The 20,299-nt window shown below is 42.8% G+C and overlaps 2 protein-coding genes across 2 annotated transcripts; both read left to right on the plus strand. All coding sequences in view use genetic code 11, as the record gives it.

The window, feature by feature from the left end:
- Positions 1-2,535: 2,535 nt before the first annotated feature.
- Positions 2,536-4,197, plus strand: EGR_08043 (hypothetical protein; the record flags this gene model as incomplete). The annotated part of the gene is made up of 6 exons (XM_024497292.1): positions 2,536-2,563; positions 3,088-3,194; positions 3,289-3,486; positions 3,556-3,639; positions 3,809-3,862; positions 4,150-4,197. The coding sequence occupies 6 exons, from the start codon at positions 2,536-2,538 to the stop codon at positions 4,195-4,197; spliced, it is 519 nt and encodes a 172-aa protein (XP_024348291.1).
- Positions 4,198-6,895: 2,698 nt separating this feature from the next.
- On the plus strand, positions 6,896-20,291 carry EGR_08044 (S phase cyclin A-associated protein in the endoplasmic reticulum; the record flags this gene model as incomplete). Its single annotated transcript, XM_024497293.1, has 19 exons — positions 6,896-7,034; positions 7,075-7,438; positions 10,676-11,209; positions 11,291-11,399; positions 12,316-12,480; positions 12,641-12,772; positions 13,092-13,316; positions 14,312-14,730; positions 14,813-14,881; positions 14,921-15,047; positions 15,145-15,251; positions 15,347-15,470; positions 15,543-15,758; positions 15,846-16,066; positions 16,144-16,390; positions 17,126-17,445; positions 17,515-17,812; positions 20,093-20,153; positions 20,197-20,291. The coding sequence occupies 19 exons, from the start codon at positions 6,896-6,898 to the stop codon at positions 20,289-20,291; spliced, it is 3,972 nt and encodes a 1,323-aa protein (XP_024348292.1).
- Between the last annotated feature and the right edge of the window lie 8 nt (positions 20,292-20,299).

Here is a 20,299-nt window from a genome sequence, read left to right on the forward strand (position 1 = left end):
TAAAACAACCACAATGCCTTAAACCTGAGGCTCTTTTCATTACACACCAGAGCTTGGCAAGTTCTCCCTAGCTCTCGTTCATTCTTACAAGCTTCAAACCGACTTGAAGGACATTTATGCAATTTACTCCTTGACTCTGGCACAAAGAGATCAGTAGTAAACCTTGAGGCTTTGCGGCATCTTTTCATGTCACCGACAGTAGAACAACAAAACTTCTGGAGTTAATTACACGACCATACTCTCCTGATAGGGGATTAAGCTGGGAAGAACAGGCACCGCGAAGTATACAATAGACACCGGAGAGGATTAACCAACTTGTCAGCCGCCCCAGGCGCATATTACTTCCTCATCAGAAGAGGAACGGTGTCTAATTCCACGCGATAAATATATAACCCCCCCGCTGTAGTGGCAACTTCTTATGGCAACTAACCCCGTCTTCATTTTCGTTTCTCTTCATGATGGATGGTTTCCGCGAAGATTTGAAGCCCATTTACCGCTGTTACAGAAGTCTTAGTCACAGGGAGCCAGTTTAATGGTGCCAAAGTTTATTTGACACTCGTCAATGCCGATTCCGGGCATGGTGGCTATGAGCGCATGGTGCAGCAATCGCTTCTTTTTCTCGCCAAAAGAAGTCACCACGCGCTTAGACACGAAAATCAAGATTGGGTAAAATTCAATAATTTTCCTGCTCTCTAAATGGTAGAGCCCATCCCAATGTCACTTTAAAAGATTTCATCAGCATTAAAGAAAGGCAACCTACGGATAGATGCCCTGAACCGAGTCACCATTGATAATTTCAATGGTGTTGCCTCGACACAACACTGTCCCCCCGATTAGTCCGGCAATCCCAACCGCCATAATCAGAGCTGCTGCGACACGAAGAAAAAGCGAGTTCATGACTATCCATTCTATCCGCTGTTGACAGTACCTTGTTGCCATAGTGAGTGCTCCGGTAAAACAAACACCGCCAGTGAATTAGCCATTTTTCTTTGTTTTTTCAAGGTCACTGATGGTGTGCTATGCGTGCCTGTCTGCTTGCTTGCATTGACTCACTTATCACCTGTCATTGCTAATGTGTATGATGCGCTTGCTGTGTTTGTGCTTTTTAATCGTAATTTTGATTGGCCATTGAGAAAATTGCGGATTCCCACAAAATGATTGGTGCAGTTTCGACCAATCAGATTAAAGGTTTCAATTTGCTGAGGCAGGAAGCCCTGTTTGGCCTCATGATTAAAAAAAACGATGCGGAAGCCGGTGGTTAAGACCATTCCCTTGATTTTTAGAGTGAGGGAAACATTAGGCCTCAGTGTCGTCAATGTTTCTCGAGTATACTGATACACTTGCGGTTGCGTTTCAATTCTGAATGGCAGTTTGTGCGTTTGCTGGCTGTAACGATGTATTCCGACGAGCTCACCTAGTGTATAAATCGGTGTTCATGGAAGTAGTTGCGTAGCGGACCACATAATCTGGGTAGGCAAGAAAAATCAATTGCTTCTAATTTTCTGCCACATAATCCTCACTTCACTGTTATCTAGCTGTCTTTCCGGACTTGATTTCGTTACAAGGAACAACTGGAGATTATTTCTTTACGTAAAGCAAGTGCCTTTACCCCCGTGTCATATTGGTTCCAAAAAGGTATTAGAATATCTCTAGGAATCGTCACACAGAACACAGGTTTGCGGCGAATGTCCGTAGCCAAAAACCGTTGACCTTATAAAAAAGCAGAACCTGCTGCAGATTGATCCTTACACTATCCTCGTGTTCTGCAAAAGGACATCAACAAGCTAAGCTAAATTAAACTTGAACGGCTTGAAAAGGTCTTTTCGGTGAGTACGCGGCACGTCCCTCATGGACGTACTAGCTATACGCACTGAAATAATATAAATGAAACAAGGAGAAATAACAAAATTTTCCGAAGATTTGCCTTCGATCAAATGGCTCTGCTTTTGGGCAAACGTTTTAGTGTTCAGCTAACGGCATAAGAAATGAATAAATTCTGCAATATCCTCCAACCTTAGACATTTCAAATCCCTACGCTTCTTCCTATGCTATTACAGTTTACAGATGGGGTCGAACTCTAGTTTCAATTGAGTCGCCGATGTGTGCCACCGAAGTTGGGATCAAGTTTCTCTCCGCCGACACAAAACCCGAGTAGAGATTCCTTCCACGAAGAGGATACTTAAAGGACCGAAAAGATTGTGTTCTTTAACGTCTAAAACTAAAATGTGGAGGTGCTGAGAATAGCCCTAGAGAAGAGGGGAAAAGTGTGGTTATTTTGTAATTTGTTAAATTATATGCTCAACCTACATTAGACACTGTAGGTTGTTCAACCGCCAAGAGACACAGCCATCTGGCCATACCAATAGCCTGCTCTATATGTTTGTTTAAATGGACCTATAGGGCAATGGCCAGTGGGGGATCGTGGGTCTTGCCATGAAATGGACGTCATCTATACCCGAGAGTTGGTCTGCCCTGAACAAGGGCAAGCATTTTGGCCTATTAATTTGTTAATAAGGCGCCTGCCTTTCCAGTAGGATGGCTTACAGCGACTTGGACGCACGGAGTAAAGCACACATAAAGAGCTATCATCATAAATGCGTAAAAATGATTTGTGATGTTGTGAAGTAGCTTTAAGTCTACAATTTAATGTATTTGACACGTTTTCGACACGTCTAAACTTCTACCAATGATAAAATTTCGAATCATAAAAGTGGCAACTTTTTGAAGTGTTTCACGTTTTCGAGTCTACTTTTTAGGTGTGCTAGCTGATAGCAATGCTTATTGTTATTTTCATCCTGGCTTATTTCGATTCACCCAGCCCTACTAATTAGAAGAATTTGGGAATGAATATGTTTGGTCACAACATATGGCAAATAAATGCATTTGCAACTAATATCTTTGCAGTCAATGAAGCCACTTTTTTGCAGAAGAACTAACGGTTTTTAGGGTCATATTAACAACCTTGATTGTTTAACCGAATAAGAAACACTCTATTGCGGACTGAGGCTTATTTAACCGGTGAATGCAAAGCGAGCGGTCTCGCGGCGTTACAGTTGATATGAAGTGTGTAATACTTCATTTTGGAAGATAACGACTTTAGTTCTCTCGAAAATTACAACATCTTAGCTGACCACCATCTTGCTCACTTTTTCAATTCACCCAGAGTTAAGCAACATTTGATCAAATCCGGACTAGTAAGTTAGAATTACGGTTCATTTTTTGTTAGTTCCAATCCTTATCTTACCAACAAAGTGTATTAGCATAATGGAAAGTCACCTCTGTTTTCAGATAACTCCAGGAGGTGAAATAGTCCCAGAGAAAGATTTTCGCAGTGAGTTAATTAGAAAATCACGGCAGGAAGCAGCGCTGAAAGCATACATTCGGACTTTGACTGACAAGGCTGTTGAAAACGAAAGAAATTGGCAGTCAAGACTGCGCAGAAGCATTGAAGATATTCGCAACTCCCAACGCATTCGAAAAATAAGAGTTAGTTTGTTTTTATTAAATTATTTTTTATCGCCTGATCACTGAAGTGAACAGCCAATTTTTCTTTAGGCTGAGCGGCGACAAAAACGCGAAATGGAAATGCTAAAGACCATACTTTTTGACACTGATGGACTCGTCGATTTGGAGACAGAAGTAGGTAAAACTGAGTATTTACAACGCAAATCTAAAATTACAACACTGTTAATCAAACACAATAGTTAAAAATTTCTAGTGGCATTCTTGGCGCGTAATTAATATATCTTTTGCATGGGCTTTTGAAATTACATGTATTTGAGAAGATTGTGTTACGTTCTGTTTGCAGGAAGAACGCATTTTTCATAACACAGAGCTACTGTGCTCTCCCGTGAATAAAGTGGTAAGAACCTATTGTTCTACTGAGCATCCGGTATCCGCTGGTTTGGGTCTAAAAATAGCGGCTTCTGGTCGTATTCGTACAATTGATAGTTTTCTTTCCACAGGTAGAGTCCAGCGATTTATCTAAGGGTCAAAGTGAGAAGGGGAATGGACATTTCGGAAAATTTCCACTTTGTCATTTTTACAAAGATATTTGAACAAAGTAGTTACATAACATGTTTGTATCGGGTTTTTTATAAAGATAAGATGCTTTGACCTTGCTGGCCCAATTTATGTTTTATTTTGCAGCTCCATGGAAAAGGAGTTAGCAAAGAAGACAATTGGTCAATCAATTAAAACGATTACTTGAAAAGAAAAGGAAAAGAGTCTTCTATCTGCCAGCCATGTGATTTGACTTATTTTAAGCGATAAGGTCATTGGATGTAAATAAAGTACTCTGATTTTACTCATCCTGAAGTTGCGTAGCTGGTCAATGACTGGCGTCTGTAAAAGTGCTTAAGTGAAAAGATGGTAAAGAAACAAATGAATACGAGGATGTCTCCGTGGCATATCGGGTAAGGGGATGTATCCGCAGGGTATAGGTGGACTCAGGGTGGATGAAGATGAAGTGAATGGAATGCTGTTGCAGATTTGGAGTATTTAGCATAGCCGTACGGAACATGCCTTAGTAACATCCTTTAAATTGACCTTATCCAATTAAGGAGATATCTTAGTGGAAACTCTAGAGGTAGACACATGCCTTGATTCAAAGGTAAGGCGCTATTTGATCCTAATACTGCTCCTAATTCGTGGTAGCAACAGAGTCGCCATGATGACAGCATGGGATTTGTTACAGACAGCTAAATTAAGCTGTCAAAGGAGACATACTGTACATTAGTATCCGTAAACTCGGAATAAATTATGATAAGTAATCGTTGAGGTGCCTGGTCTACTTATTTCTTATCGTTGGCAATCTTTGATTGACGAATGGGGCAATCTAAATGACAGTGGTTGTCAATTTGTTGGTAAGTTTTTTGTTTTCTATTAGCTTTTTGCATTTTCGGGCTGGGGTTATTTTTGCAGGATTCGAAAGGAAATCTACGTTAGCCTTGGTGCCATAGCAACGACATGTAAGATAATTACTTGCTAGGCTTTTACATTTCGATGCTATTATGCATGAGGGTGTGCAGCGGCGCTGGATCGAGTGCCACTGAAGTTCGGCGCCCTGTTTCGAAATGGCATAAGTTGTTGTCAAAGCAAATGCTAAAGTAGGAAATGGAGCTCGGAATGGGGCGTTGGAGGATATGAGTGAATTGCAGGTGACTGTGATGAAAAAAAATATCGGATGGAGCCATCCATTCTTACAACTAACCATTCATCCATCTTGTATCTATCCATCCATCTCGTACCCATCCATTCGGTATCCTTCCATCCACCCATCCATTCCACATTCTTTCATCCATCCCGTAACCACTTTGCATCCATCCATGCATCCATGGTTGCTTTTGAGACATAAATATTTCAAAAAATATGGTTGAAAAGTGATGAACTGGCGAAAGACTGCTTTCATTCTCTCCTTTATCAACCAGTGTTGCAAATACAGTGAGAAAAGCTTTTCTATAGGCGCTAAAGGGGAGAAATAACTACAGTGTACATTCTACATGGTACAACTTACCACAAAAATAGGTGTTATGGTAGGCAATTTGCCCTTAACCATGCGTCAAATCAGTCTCTGCGTACGATTTTTTTGCCTCATTGGTATGGTCTGATGACCATATATGGATACCGGCTTCAAATTTTGTTTTAATGTTTCCCTAGCTGCGGTAGCTTTTGTATTTTCATCCCCTGCAAGTAAGTCCTAATCGCCTATGCCATAGCTCTTTATGACTACACCTAAAAATTTAAGTTTCAGTGATACCTCATATTGGAGAAGATGGGGTGTATTTCCGCCAACATTGCGCTCTTTTTCAATGTCAAGAAATTGAATGCAGAGGGGTAAAATAAAGAAAAGACTCCTCTTGATCAAAGATTGTGCATTATTGAACAAGTCCCTAGACGAAAGAAGGAACAAGAAAAACATACCGGTTGTCTTACAACTTGACAAAAGTAACAGTAATAATGCCTGACTGGTAGTATTTTTTCCTGAACGCAAGATTTCTGTTAGCTGACTCACCTTCGTCCTTTCTACTCTCCTCAACACATCCATACAATCTTGATGTTTGGTAGTTTATTGTGTAATACGATAGTGGTTTATCCCTCGGTTCTGGTGAGGCGCCACTTTGTACTTTGAACTAGCCCCCTTGTACCTCGCCGGGTGGGCTGGCCTTTGGGCCATGCCAGTAGCCCAGATACCTTCTCCGTGCTGAATATATATATTCTGCCCAAGTATTGTGTCTTCTTTCGTCTTCAGGCAGTCTCGGGACGCCACAATTGTTCATAAATTTCCCACGAAATCATTGAAAATGAGGCTTCCTAAGCATTTGTATAACTTAACGGTAGTATCATAAGCAAAGTGTGGTACTTAATGGGATGGATTCGAAAAGCGGTAGTTTGTTTCTTTTTAAGGTGGCCTTACAGCAAGTTAAGAAACGATCCTTATTTTTTGACACATGGTTATTTTGCAAGTAGATGTGCTGGTAAATAAAATTGAGGCTCGATTTGGATGCTGGTTCAAATCAAGAAGCTGGGGCTTGCCTCCGGATGAGAATAATAGGAGCTGCACAAAAATTGTGCTCATGATAATCCTAAAAGCGATGTTTGTGCAATCGAGATAAATCTCCAGTTTGGATGATATGAGGCTTTACAAAATTGCACAAAATGCAGAATTTAAGGGCTGCCAAGCTCTAGTAGTTACAGGCTTTGCCATATTCTAAGACTAAAACTTTATGTTTTGTTTGCTGTATGTAATTTATTTAGGTAATTTAATCACTTGATCTGGAAGTCACTATTGTTTCACTTACTGTATAAATCAGTCCGGCAAATTAACTTAAGCCGCTGATTGCGAATAGGTGGGTGGTTGTTGACCTTTCTATGTATCCAGCGCTTCTTTTTTCGTATGGACGGCTATAAAGCTCCTCATTTCGAAAAGTCCCTCGACTCCAATACCGATTGGATTCGACTCAAAGTTGAACGCGAGGGCACGCAAGCTCGCAATATAGTAAAGTACAACCTTCCTTTTTCTGAGACATGTGAAGGTATGACCAAGGTATCATTGCTTACACATCTTTTCGGCAGATTCCAACCGGGTATCTTTGTCAAAGCGTCACCATGGGGACTACAGTTCGGGTTCTCGGGCATCGTCAGCCGGGAATTCTGGCAGCACAAAAAGCCGAGCCACTGCGAGTTCGGACCGTTCGTCTGCCTCATCCCGGGAAACTTCACAACGAAGTCTAGCTAGGAGACGACAAGACTACCACGCCCTCTATTGGGGTCAAATGCTGGATACGTTGAAACGAACAATTGATGAGATCTATGCGGCATGTGAATTGGATGAGTGTGAGATGCGATGCAAAGAGGTGATTATGATCCTCACCCATAGCGAGCAGGATTTTAAGTCACTAATTGAGAAGATGTCTCTACTTCAACAGTTCGGAAACAGGTGAGCCCAAGGCCTGCTTTTTGTGTGTTATCTATGCCAAAAAGGATGGTACGTTAAAAAGGATTTTGGGCTATTTGCATGAGCGCCTGCTTAACATGTGAAAGTTACGTTTTATCTGATAAGGTTTTTTGATTGCTGTTTGTTTTTGCCTAAATATTGCAAACTATCATCCCAAATAATAAATTTCGAATGATGGAATACGGTAGGTGTTACGGATGTGTTTCGTTAATTTTTTACCGTATTTATTGACATGTTTTCAAAGGTGTTAGTTACTAGTTTGACTTAAGTATATCGAATTTTGTTTACAGAAGTAATTCATTAATTTGTAGAGCTTTGGTGATTGAAAATATGTGCATCCTTCCGCCTTATCTGTCATGTATCTTGATAAGGCGTGGCTTTTCGAAACTGAGAAAGTGGTTGTTTGGAGCTAACTAGAATGTTTCTTCTCAAATACTTTAAGTCTTGAGAGAAGACTATAATTGCGGCGGCATGAGCCCCACTCTTTTTACTTCTACTTTTTGTAGGGGTATTGTTCCTGTATGCTGGTTTGTGGTTTGGATATTTGTAAAGATAGAGTAACATTTGAATAATCTTTGCCTCATTAAATGTTGAGGATATGAAGATGGGTTTTCGTGTGCCGAGGCGTTAATCAAGGTTTGTTTGTTGATGTGTAAGGCTGTAAAAACTGCTTTATTAAAATTTCCACAGCTTTGATCTTATCTCCTGATTGTCTTCGCAGACGGCTGGTCCATCTTTCCCCAAATTTTCTCAGTTACCTATCTTCAAGAGAATATGGACGCTTTAAAATCGAATTAACTAAGATAGACATCTTATCCAGGTTACTTTGGGCTTCTTGCGGTGGCGATAAAGGCAAAAGTCTCCACTTCTCCGTCTTAGTGCAGTTTTGTTCTGCTGGATCGGCATTGATCGCAGGTGTTTTAGCCTCAGGGAATAAAAAAATGCATTTGACTATTGCTCTCGACCAACATACATCCTTGCTTCTGTTATAGCTGTTTTACCGCCAACTGTCCGTGGCGATTTGGTGTTAACAGCTGTCGGGCATGCACATGTGGCATTCCTGTTCTTAGAGCTTTTTATTGCAAAATTGTCTGGCCAATGCCATGCCTGCGAGGACCGAAGGGCCCGCGTCGGTTAATTAACATCAAAGGTTAATGTGAAGCTGCAACTGAAAAAAACTCTCCTTATACCCATGGGGGGTTAACCGCATATCACCTCTGTACTATTGTGAAGTGTGGGAGGGCTTTTTGTCTCTTTTAACTGCAGCACGACATCTCGCAGTTTTAAACAGAGTAGAAATTTCCCATCGTCTTAATTTTGTTTATTAATATCATCATTCCGCTGCCTCTTAGCCTCTTGAAGAGGTAATGTTGTTTCTCCGGAAACACTTGCAAATTTTTTTGAATACGGATATTGAGAATCATTTTAGTTTACCGTTTGAGAGGGGGGCTCCAAGTAACCCTGGGACTTTTGCGTCTACAATAAGTTCATATCCTAATTCCAGCATTCGTCGTGCATCCCCGAAGCTTTGATAAAAGAGGGCTTGCCAGTACTGCCGAACCCCCCTTCACTTGTTCACTTCTTCTGTGCTTGTCAAGATCTGGAATGCCTAACATCAATAGTTGATTGTATTTATCGTTTGCACAGAAAGGATCGCCTCTTATGCAGTTTTACTATGACAGGTTAACAGAAATTACTACTACCCGTAGGCTGGTAACGGAATCACCGCAGCCGGAATCGTCGCCGAGAGACGGTCTTTGGCAGCCGCCTTGAGCGGCCCATCAGTATACCTCTGTGCTCAAGGTCTCCCGCAAATACAAACAGTTGTCCACGGAATTTCCTTTTTTGTACGCCGGAAACCTCCTTCCTCACCACCCACTTTTCCGTGCGCTCACACACAAGTTACCATTATTGCCCGTCACAGTGATTAATGATGTCTGGAATCGACAATTCCAATCGCATCACTTGCTACTACTGCGTGAAGTGTCGTTCCGACAGCAGCCCACTGTATGGCCGGAAAAAAGTTGGAATCTTCAGCTCGGCTTAAGTATTACGGTGGTTTGTCGTTTTATGAATAGTTTCTATCGCTGAATACGGTCATTTGATTAGAACTTTTTGTTTGGCGAAAAATTGTCCATCTGCGTTTGAGACCTGAGCTAAGGGCGATGCAGTTGTGTTTGCTCCAAGCGTCGTGACCCCATCTCCCAATTAGAGAGGTTAAAACCTAGCTACACAGTTGAAATGGGTTGTCGTTGATCTACTTATTTTGTAATAAGTAGGCAGGTGGTTAGGTCGATTGTGCCCTCTATGTGGAGTAGCATTCTTGTAAGTTACGGACAATAGGGACTTGTCTACGCATTTCCACATAAAGGAGACACGCATTCACCTATTCCCTCTACTAATTTTTCAAGATGAATGAGTTAGATGTACGGAAGAGGTTGTAGGGGTGGTTCCATTAACATCTGGACGGTTGTGTTTGACTCCCTGCAGTTAGCTCCCGTCCAGACCAAACATCTGTGGCGCATCTGTTGAATTTTGATGGATACTCTTTGTGGACTGAGTTGTGAGAAATTCGCTAATGTGGCATCGCCCGAGGGCGCTTTCAAGTGATGATCGCTGTTCTTTTCTCCTCTCTACTTCGTATTCTCTCAGCGCTGTCGAGCCACCTCTCGCTGTTTTATTCGTCTTCTTAGGACGTGAAGGTGGTCCATCCTATACACCAGATGCCTTCCAGGTGAATGGACTGACGTTTTCAAATTCCTCTGATTCAGTCTCACTTCAGTTGCTAAATATTCTATTGCAGAGCTTGAGACTGAGGTGATGGCCGCTCACAGTGGGTGCTTTTTTCTTTGGGATTTTTGCCATGATATCTCCATGACGAATTTTTGTTGCCTGATCATATTGAATTCGCTTGCTATTGCTGCTCGTTTACTGCTTCCAGTTATCTTTGGAGGCCAAACTGGTGGTGCTGGAAAGCCGTATCAATAAGACACACTTCATCCTTTAAGTTTCATTGACGATGCTTCTTGTGGTGACTCCTTTGCTTCATTTGTTTTTCTATAAATTGTAATCGTCCAGGAGACAGAAGTAGATGTCGCCTATTGCATTACTGGAATTACGTCCTTGATCATTGCGTCCCTTGGCAGGCAGTGCTAAAGGCTGAATGAGAACAAATTCATTTGTTGATATCGCCTAAAAGTAGACACCTACTCATTTCAGACCCACAAGTCTCGCCTGGGACGAGCGGAAGATATCACCCGGCAGACCAATCATGCTTCGAGTTCTCGCTGACCTTGACCTCTCCCCAACCACCCTTACACCGCCCTCCTCCTCGACCGCAGCCGCAGCTGCCCTTGCCTGGGGCTCCGACGAAGAGGATCTTCTGAATGATGTTGACGAGGAAGAAGATGTGGAGGAAGGTGAGGAAACTCACTTCGACGCAGCGATAAAGTCTGTGGCCTCCACCGAACGCCTTCTACGAAGCGAATTAGGACGGGAGGAGGCTTCACTGCGACAGCTAGGTGGCGCCAATAGCAAAAAATCTTCCACTAGTGGTGCTGACTCCACTGCAACTCCATTCGTCTGTTGTGCCTGTGCTGGAGAGACCCAACGACGATCAGTTGCTGTGGCAACGGATGGAGCGGGAGGTGATTTTCTTAGTGCTGGGTGTGATCTTCTGGGAGCCGGGAAACCAAGAATTCCCGGCAGAGGTGTGCAAATGCATGAAAAACTTCTGGCGCAGAATCGTGGAAGGTAAATTTAATTATTGTCTGATTCAGGTGTTTTTAAGTAATGTTTTTTGTCATTCCATTTCTCCTATCAATCTGTTGTTAGATGTGAGCGCTCCATCCAGGAAATTGAGGCCAAGCAGGCACGAGCGCGATTTCTACGTCAACGACATCTACTAGAGCGGTCTAATAGAGTGAGGGAGCTCAGTAAGAAGGTAATTGAACATTTTTATCTTCTGTATGGTTTATCGATTCTACTGAATTGTCATTGGCATAGCCTTTAAGTAGTATCGCTATTCCGAACTCTGAGAGGGAACTGCCTACTTCTAAGTCCCAAAACTGATAAAACATTAGTGTTTGTATCCATTTTTTGCCGATTTCTTTGTGTTCCGCCTATTATTCTATTTTTTATGTATAAACCGGCTTTATCTTGTGTTTGCCCTCAGGATTTAATCCGGTTACGCGCATATAGACGTCTTGATTTATAACTGACTTTTTATTCTAATTATGTCAAAAACTAGAACAATTTAGAGTTAAGATCCGGACTTCCCTGGGTGGTGGTGCTGGTGGCCAATGAGTTGCTAACTTTTGCCCTCTTTTTTGTATTTCCTTCAATGATGGAGAATTTGCACCCTTAAACCCGTTTTGCTTGCTTAAAGACGGTGACACTTGTGCCCTGCTCATAACGCTGGATTGCCATTGACAACTTCTTTTGCTTCACTGGTTGATTTGGTGAATAAATTTTGCCAACTTTTTCGTCATATCCCCACCTATACTGCTACTAATTTAGGTTCTAGTAGTACCGTTGGTACTGGAAAAATTACGTAGCGGCTTTGACTGAATACTATTAAGCACTTCTTTACCTTCGCAATGGCACAAAAGCTTTTGTTTATTTCCCACACAAATCTAAAATTTTGCAGTTACATTCTATTTAATGTGCAGTACTCATATCAATTTTAAGTACTACTGTTGACTGTCCCATCAATGGTTATTTAATTGCCCATTGGCAACATTTACTACATCGCAGTTTTTGTCAAAGGTGAGTTTACTAGTGTCACATTGAACTAACCTACCCAATGCTTCTAACATCTAACTTATGCAGCCAGCATCTTTCTATTTACTTTAATTCAGGTGGAGGAAGTTCGGAAGCAGAAACTTCGGCTGATTCAACAACGTCGCAACTTCCTCGAGCAACGTCTTCTCGTAGCTGACGCCAATCGACGGGCAGAGTTAAAGCGCCGCATATTAAAGGCACACGATGAGGAGATTAAGGGCCGAGAAATTGCATTTATTCAGGTGCTTCTTACTGTCTTTCTCTGTAAGAGTTGTTTTTTTCCCGTAGCCCAAATGTGTATTACGCTTGCTTAAAGCCTACTTCCGAATCCGCTATTTGCCGCCCAAGGAATGGCGTTTGAGGAGTCAATTTCTTGTTCTTTCCTATACCTCTTGTTTTTAGAGTCTGGAGGCAGAGCAAAAGCAGCACACGATCTTTGCAAAACATGAAATTTCTTGTGCAAGACTAAGAGAACGAGCTGAAGTTCGGCGTAGGCGTTTGGAAGAGAAGGCGGAGCGAGAAGAAGCCGCTAAGGTATCTCTTACTTCTGGTTTTGTCTGTTCCCTTTATCTCGCTGCCTCTGGGTAGTCCGAGGGCAGTGTAGGTGTAAGTGGACAACTTATCAAATTTAATCCTAAGAAAGTGGTTGAGTGTTTTTCTTTCCTATCCATTGTTTAATCAAATCCGACTCGTGACTTTCCTTGGATTTATTAAGCTGGTTGTGCCACCGTATTCACTTTTTTTAGATTACTCTCATCAACGACCCTACTGAATTACAAATTAGTAATATTGTCTTCCAACTCGTCCATTTGGTATTTGGAAGACACTGGTTTCTGGAATTTACCCATTTCAGCTTCGACGAATAGAGTTGGAAGCACTTCGTCTGGCCCGCCTGGACGAGCTCCAGGCACGCTGGATATCCCGAGCGCACGAAATCGAAATGCGGGGCGAACAGACTCGATTGGTGCGACGTGCGGCGGCGAGAGAACGCGAATTACATCGTGAAATGAAACTGGCTAGTTTGGAGCAACAGCAGCGCCAACACATTGAGGAGTTGAGGTCGAAAATCGTGCGTAAAGTGAGTTACTAAAGCGTGCCTATTGGTGGTATTTTGCGGGGAGCTATTTTTGGAAACGCGGCTATTGTAAAGCACGAAGTCAATTTACAAGGTGATCACGTTTGTCACCTGGAGCTCTGTAGCAAATTGGTCTTTGAGGGCCACAAAATTCGTGCTGTTAAAACGACGAAAGGAGTGCCGGTTACCTTGGAACATCAAAATCCTACACCTCTTTCACTCCTTTAAATCCACTTAATCTGTTTTTAACCCATGATTTACTGAAACCAATACGTCGCATATTTGTGACGCTGATGGCGCCGAGTTTGTACACTTCTCATTTATCTAAACATCCATACATTTGGTATTATATCAAAATAGTTTCTAAGAGATGAGTTGTTCTGCCATCGCACCGTTTTTAAATGTTATTTCAACAACATTAGCACAGAGGCTCGTGTTTTCACAATCGAGGAATTGAATTAACTCCAGTTTGCTGAACAGACAACCTTCATTTAGGCCTATCAGGTTCTGCCTGTATTCTATGGTATGGGAATATAGGTTCAGGAAGCCGTTGAGTTTACTACCTGCGTCACACACATGTCTCGGTTAATGGATTTCGATTGGGCGGATGGATTTGAGGAAGGATGGATCCAGTGCGGTTTGATTCAGGAAGTATGGGTTGAACATGAGTAGGTGGGTCCACTTTTGATTGACAGATGGGTCTGTAATAGTTGGATCAAAAATCGGTAGATGGTTGGACTAAGGATGAATAAGATGATTTGGGAGAGATGTAGGATTAGTCGATAGGTGGTGGTTCCCGAATCTGATGCCCGCTGTCCTGGAATTTTTCGCAACGTTCGCCTATTCATTCCGAAAGACATATGCATAAATTATTAACTGCTTTTCGATTCCACGAAGTGCTGTATGAATTACAGGGAATCGGCGGATGTGGCTCATGTTCAAATGGATGAACGGAATATCGTCTACTTCCTTTTTAAGTAGTGCTTTATGTATCTCAGCAACTTGAATGCGAACGCCGCCATCAGGAGACCCTGAGCGGCATTCGACGCAAAGCTCTCGAGATGTCTGCTCCACAACACGACACAACTACCGCCACGTTACCACGGCATTCACAATATCACCGGCGTGGTTGGTGTCGTCTCTGTCGTGTTGAGGTGGACTCCGTCTCGCATTTTGAATCGCAGGAACACCGCAATGCCCTGCTCACCTCTCTCCCCGCCTGTCTGCGGCGTAGCGATAGATGGGATATCGATCGTCTCAACGCGGCTTGTTTCATAGAACTGCCGACATCGTTAAAGCATCAGGAGGAGGCGGATGAGAAGGAACGCCTACGGCGACAACGGAGATCAGCTGAGGTGGAACGTCAGAAACTTCTCGCTAAACGTTTGGATGTTGTGCGTCAGCGAATGAATGCGAGGTGGCGCCTCACTTTGAGCTTTGTAATAATCCTTTTTACTGGATGAAAATAAGTCGTCTTGTTTTACCTCTTTCTGCTTCAGAAGCATTCTTTATCGCAAGGCACCACTTGTGAATGACAAGTTGGCTCCCTCTTGTCCGCAAAAAGCACAGTAAGCAATCGGATGCCTTTCATTCCTACGCCATTCTAGACTTCAAAAACATATCAAGGAAGCGAGAAGATACTGCAATCTGCCGGAGTCAGGACCGTGGGTAGCCTCGCGTGTAGCGGCTATGGAGAAAGCCCTTCGTGCCATTCGGCGGTTGGCCAATGACGAGGTCAGTTGTCCACCTATGCCACATTTCAGTAGTATGTGACCTGAATTGGTGTGAATTCAAACTTCTCTGCCTGTTTGTCTTTTGTTATTCCTTCTAGACGTCTCTCCTGTGCTGCTACCATCTGGACTTGCCATCAGTTCTCGTGAACTTAATCGATTTGACGCGTTGTCAAAGATATTTCGATTTTCCTGTCGTTCCTACCAGGTAATCAGGAGAAATTTTTACAATTTGAGGAGGGTGGTTTAACAAAGTGCTTGAAATGCCAACATTTATCAGTACTATTTTTCTCTCAACAACAGGACTGTTGCTTTGGCATGCGAATTACTGACCTCAATTTGCCAAAAGGTCTCCCTCTGCTCCTGGCACCTCCTTTTTAATTGTGACCTAACTCTTCTTCTCGACTGTCTAACCGTGAAATTGAGCGTGAGTTAGTTACTCGACATCTCAATGGAATTCCTTCTCAATTATCTTTACGAATTTCCATCTTGTATTCAGCGGCTGGAAGTCATGGAACTGTGGGAGGAGGTAAAACAACCCCAATGTCCAAAAGGTGATGGAAAACCATTGGAAGAGATGGGTTTTATTTGCGCTCTCTTCTCCTGCCTTCTTGTTATAAGTCGTGGACTAAAATCGTCCCCACCAACTCTTACCACCGCTACGGCTACTCCCCCATCGAAGAAAGCGTCCAACCTCACTGCTGCCTGTCTGTCGGTTAGTTTTCTGTCTGCTTGATGTAATTTTTCGTGAAAAATGTACTTGCTTATTGAAGCTATAATCTATTTTGAATTTTTGATGCAGGACTTCGTCGCCTACGCAGTGAATTCCGGTCTGATGGAAGTTCTGACAAATTTTCTCTCTCTACCAAGTTTAAGTTCTCAATTGACTTGTCCATTGGACTCCAGCAGTCCTGAACTAATTGACAGGGGACCAGAAGTAGCTCTAAAAAGTCTCCAACTTCTCACTGCTCTTGTTCGGATTATACCCTCTGCAAAGAGCAAGCGTGCCGACAAGCCGAAGGGGTAAGAGCGGTGCTTCCCTCTATTTGACAATATAAGTTTTATGCCTCTAAACTAACACGCAGTTCTCTTTCTCTTAGTTCAACCGAAATCACTGATGATCCGACATTCTTTTTTGATGCGGTGGCAGCTACCGAGGTTTTTGGCATTGTTTCGCTCCTCTATGACACCCTTCAAATGTCAGCAAATCCTCGTGCAGGTGATTGTCATGATGGTAGTGAAGCGATTGGTCAGAAGTTTTCACTCAACGCGCGATTGGCTGAAATTGTTTTGAATGCGCTGCGACTAATTAATTGCGCGTCGTTGGTGAATTTGCCTAAAATTCAGGTTAGCATTTGTGGAAATTTTGATACCAAAATTTGTTGAGCTTTATGCAAAATCTCTGAAGCTGTTTAACTTATTTTTGTGGGATTTTTATACACGTTTTCGGTAGTGGCACCATTATAATGCTTTCTTTCAATAGAACCGCCCTAAATATTCACATGGTTTCCAAAATGATCTCCACGAGCATTTTGGAGAGGACCCTTATTCGTGTTGAATTCATGGCTCGCTTAGTGGCGGCAGACATCAACAAATTCACTGCTATGTTATTGTGAACAATATCGTTAGCAATCGCATCATCTACGATTCAATAATGGTTGTACTCCAAGAGTTTTGAATCATCCAGATCGTGAAGGCTGCATTGAGAAGTTGGCGACTGTTATTGGAACAGTTTGTTAGATCCAAAGCCTGATAAGGATCTTAATCCATCATATAAATAACTTTAGGCCATTTTGGGTGGATAACATAGCCTTCCAATTTGTAACGCGAAGTACCTGTCACGATGACTCTTAAGGCAAATCACTGTTTAATCTTGCCTGTGTTGAGATTTCCAGCTTTCACGGGTCACTAAGGCAGTTGATTTGCTTCTAACGTTTCTGTACTTGTAAAGCCTTCGTTCCTGCACCAGTAATCCCTCATTCTTTTCCACTCAATAATTGACTAAATATTCGTCTTCCAACAGTACCAGCTCCGGAAGCTACTTTCAGACCTCATTTAGGTAGCTCTTGTTTTTTTTACCAGGAAATTGTCAGCAATGATTCGACGTCTATACAAGTGCGTCACATTATGGGCCTCCTTTTCTCCATCTGCGCACCAAAAGAGGACGAGTCTGAGGTAGAAAAAGATGTGCCCTCTCCTGCTCCCATCACAACCCTTAATAAGGCCACCACTTCGGCGTCGGGTGGCTGTTTGGTGGGTAAAAGTCGTCGAAATGCATCTGCACTCATTCCTAGTGGTGCTAAGGAGGTTGGCCTCAAGGTTACGCCTAAAGAGGGCCCCTCATCATTGCCATTATCGTCACCTGAAGCATTACAAAGGAGGTGCGCCACTCCTCCTGACCAGTACGTTTTCTATCCGGTATATTCCAGCCTCTGATGACTTGCAACTACAACTTTTATTTTCTCCTCTAGTGACAGCTGTCACCAAGTTCTGATTCTACATGAAGCAATTATATGCTTGGGCTACCTAACATTGGGTCACCTTGACAACCAGACGCGTTTATGTGTCAACGGTCAGTCTGTGACACCACTGCTTCTGCAACTATGCCAACTCCCGTTGAATTACTTCTCCCAACCCGTGCTGGCAGATATCCTGTTTCCTACACTGATCGCCTGTTGTTTCCCCCCTAAGGATGCGGGTGGTAGCAGCACTAACACTGCCCTGCTTGCTGTGCATTTGAATCCGGCGCTGCTTGCAAACTTCATTGAGGTGCAGTCTAATCGCTTGATTTGTTTTGTAGTATTATGGCTACCTGATGACTCAAGTGCGAAATTGGGACGGGTCATGACGCTGATTTGTTGCAGTTTTGGTTTGCCTATTTGATTAAGTAGAAATGAACCAAAATTGACTGGAGCACTTGCTCCTAGTGTTTGTTTGCTGAAAACAGATCGCCTATAGGGGCTCACAGTTTTTTTTCCAGAATGTTATGACTGCATCTTGTGAAAATGCCTGACAGTGTCAGAGTAGATCTGCAAAGCATCCAGTTGACTCGACCCTCCATCTGCTTAACCAGTCGTGCTCCGTTTTTAGTACCATCTTGATTATGTGGTTGAATTGACACAGCCTAGTTTTGTTGTGGCAACTTACGTTTCATGTTTGAAGTGTCTTCAATCAAACTGCTTCACATTCTCTCAGCTTTGCGCCGATGTTGACCCTAGATTTATTGCCTTTTGGCTACTTATATAATTGATTTCAGCAGGAGCTTCAGGCTATCTTTCGTTGAACGAAAAGTTATTGAATTAGCTAACCCGCCTGGGCTTTTTCCTCGAGAATAGTCTGAGTTGGGCGATATTACTGAGCGGGGAGTGTTCTGGTGCTCACACTACTTGCCTGTTTTCAGTAGCACTTCATATTGCCAATATTTAGATAATAATTGACCAGATATAGCAGCCATAAGTCTCCTTCAAGGTACTCTACTGAAGGCCAACCGCAGTAGTGGTTATACATTCTGCTGGGGTTTGACTTAAAACTAAAGCAGCGGCTCACTTTAGCTGCGGAATGCTTATTTCATTTTAGTAGTATTGGCCGTGCCGGAATGATAGCATGCTAGTATACAGAGGGTGCTGACGCTGTGGTTTTCATCAATTCGATTTCGCGAAACCTCATTTCGCTCTTCAAATAGATTTTGGTGGCAGTTTTACTTACTTTTTGGTCCTGCGTATTAATAACTTATCGTGGTTTGCCACCAGTGACCCGGCATCATCCGGCTGGTGGTTTCAAATGGTGTAATTAGCTTCTAGTCACCCATACAATTGTCCGTGAAATCGCATCCGGTAGCCACAGTAGAAGGCTCGGTGATGTTCCGCCTTGGTCACTCTCGATAATGACACGTAGACCTGTCGGGTGTCAAGTAGAATGGAGTTATATGTAGCACTTAAGTTGACGTTTCTAGAGAGGTTGTCGATTTGTCGATTCAGCGTCTAGTTGGCCAAACCGTGTTGGTGAATTTTGTGACGCTTTGCACGTCGCAATGGTGACGTCTTTCCTACGGTTCAGTCCACTTAGTAATGCCCTGCTTGTCATTTTGTCGTTGAATAGGTTGAAGAATTGTGAGGTCCTTTGTACTATTAGTCCTCTTCCTTTTTATCCACTTAATCACGTATGTGATAACGGCGTGCTCAGCTTGTACTACTTGTCCGACTGATTTCAGCAGCTACTTGACTTATTCTTTTGTTTAGAGAAAACGTATTAAGCTAAATGGTTTTAGAATAGCTTATCGTAATAATCGCACGGGCTTTTTCCTCGAAAATACTTCAAGTTCGGCGATGTTACTGAGTGAGGAGTGTTTCGTTATCTGTGCTACTTGCTCAATTTCAGTAGCGCACCATATCTCCGACATTTGACTAATAATTAACGAAGCAAAGCGACCACAAATCCCCTTCAAATTACTCTACTGAAGACTAACTGAGGCAGCAGCTGTGTATCCTCTTGAGATTTGCCTTAAAACTCAAGCGGCGGCACACTTTGGATGCAACGTACTTACCTGATTTGAGTAGTATCAGTCGTGCCAGGGTCATGACATTCACATCCTAAACTTCATTTCACTTTATCAAATGAATTTTCTAGTCCTGCGAGTCAATAATATATCACTACTTTGGCTTACATCACCCGATTGGCGGTTTCAACGTTCGCAATTTGCATCTAGAAGCCACGACGGAGGACTTGGCGATGCCCTGCCTTAGTCACGCTTGAAGTGATGCATGACACCTGGAGTAACAGTAGTATGTCACACTGCTGATGTTCTTTTTTACGGTTTAGCCAACTTTGTAATGCTCTGCTTGTCATTGGGTGGATTGAAACAGTTGTTCAGTCCGTTGTCATTTAACCAATAACGGCATGACATGGGAATCCTCCATCAATCATTCTCGACCGAAAAGAGTCGCTCGCTTAACCATAGCATTCTGCGTGAGCGGGCGCTAGCATGAACTTCAAGTTAGTAGTTAGGCGTACTGCCGACTACCACTACTCCCTGCCCTTTTTCTATCACAGGCTCGCATTTTAGAGAAGACCTTGGCCAAACCGATGGATGACAAGTCCACTTCCAGCCAAAGTGAGTCCGCCCTTTCCCCTTTAACTCTTCCGCCTATTTTTAGGTGATGACTATCACCAATTCGAAAACCGCTTTCCTCCCTCACTTTGGCCGGCAGCCAAGACGCACTTTAGAGAGGCCAAAAACACCTTCGAATGACTTTTTCA

This window comes from Echinococcus granulosus (genome assembly GCF_000524195.1).
Source record: "Echinococcus granulosus chromosome Unknown EG_S00094, whole genome shotgun sequence".
Lineage (NCBI taxonomy): Eukaryota > Metazoa > Platyhelminthes > Cestoda > Cyclophyllidea > Taeniidae > Echinococcus > Echinococcus granulosus.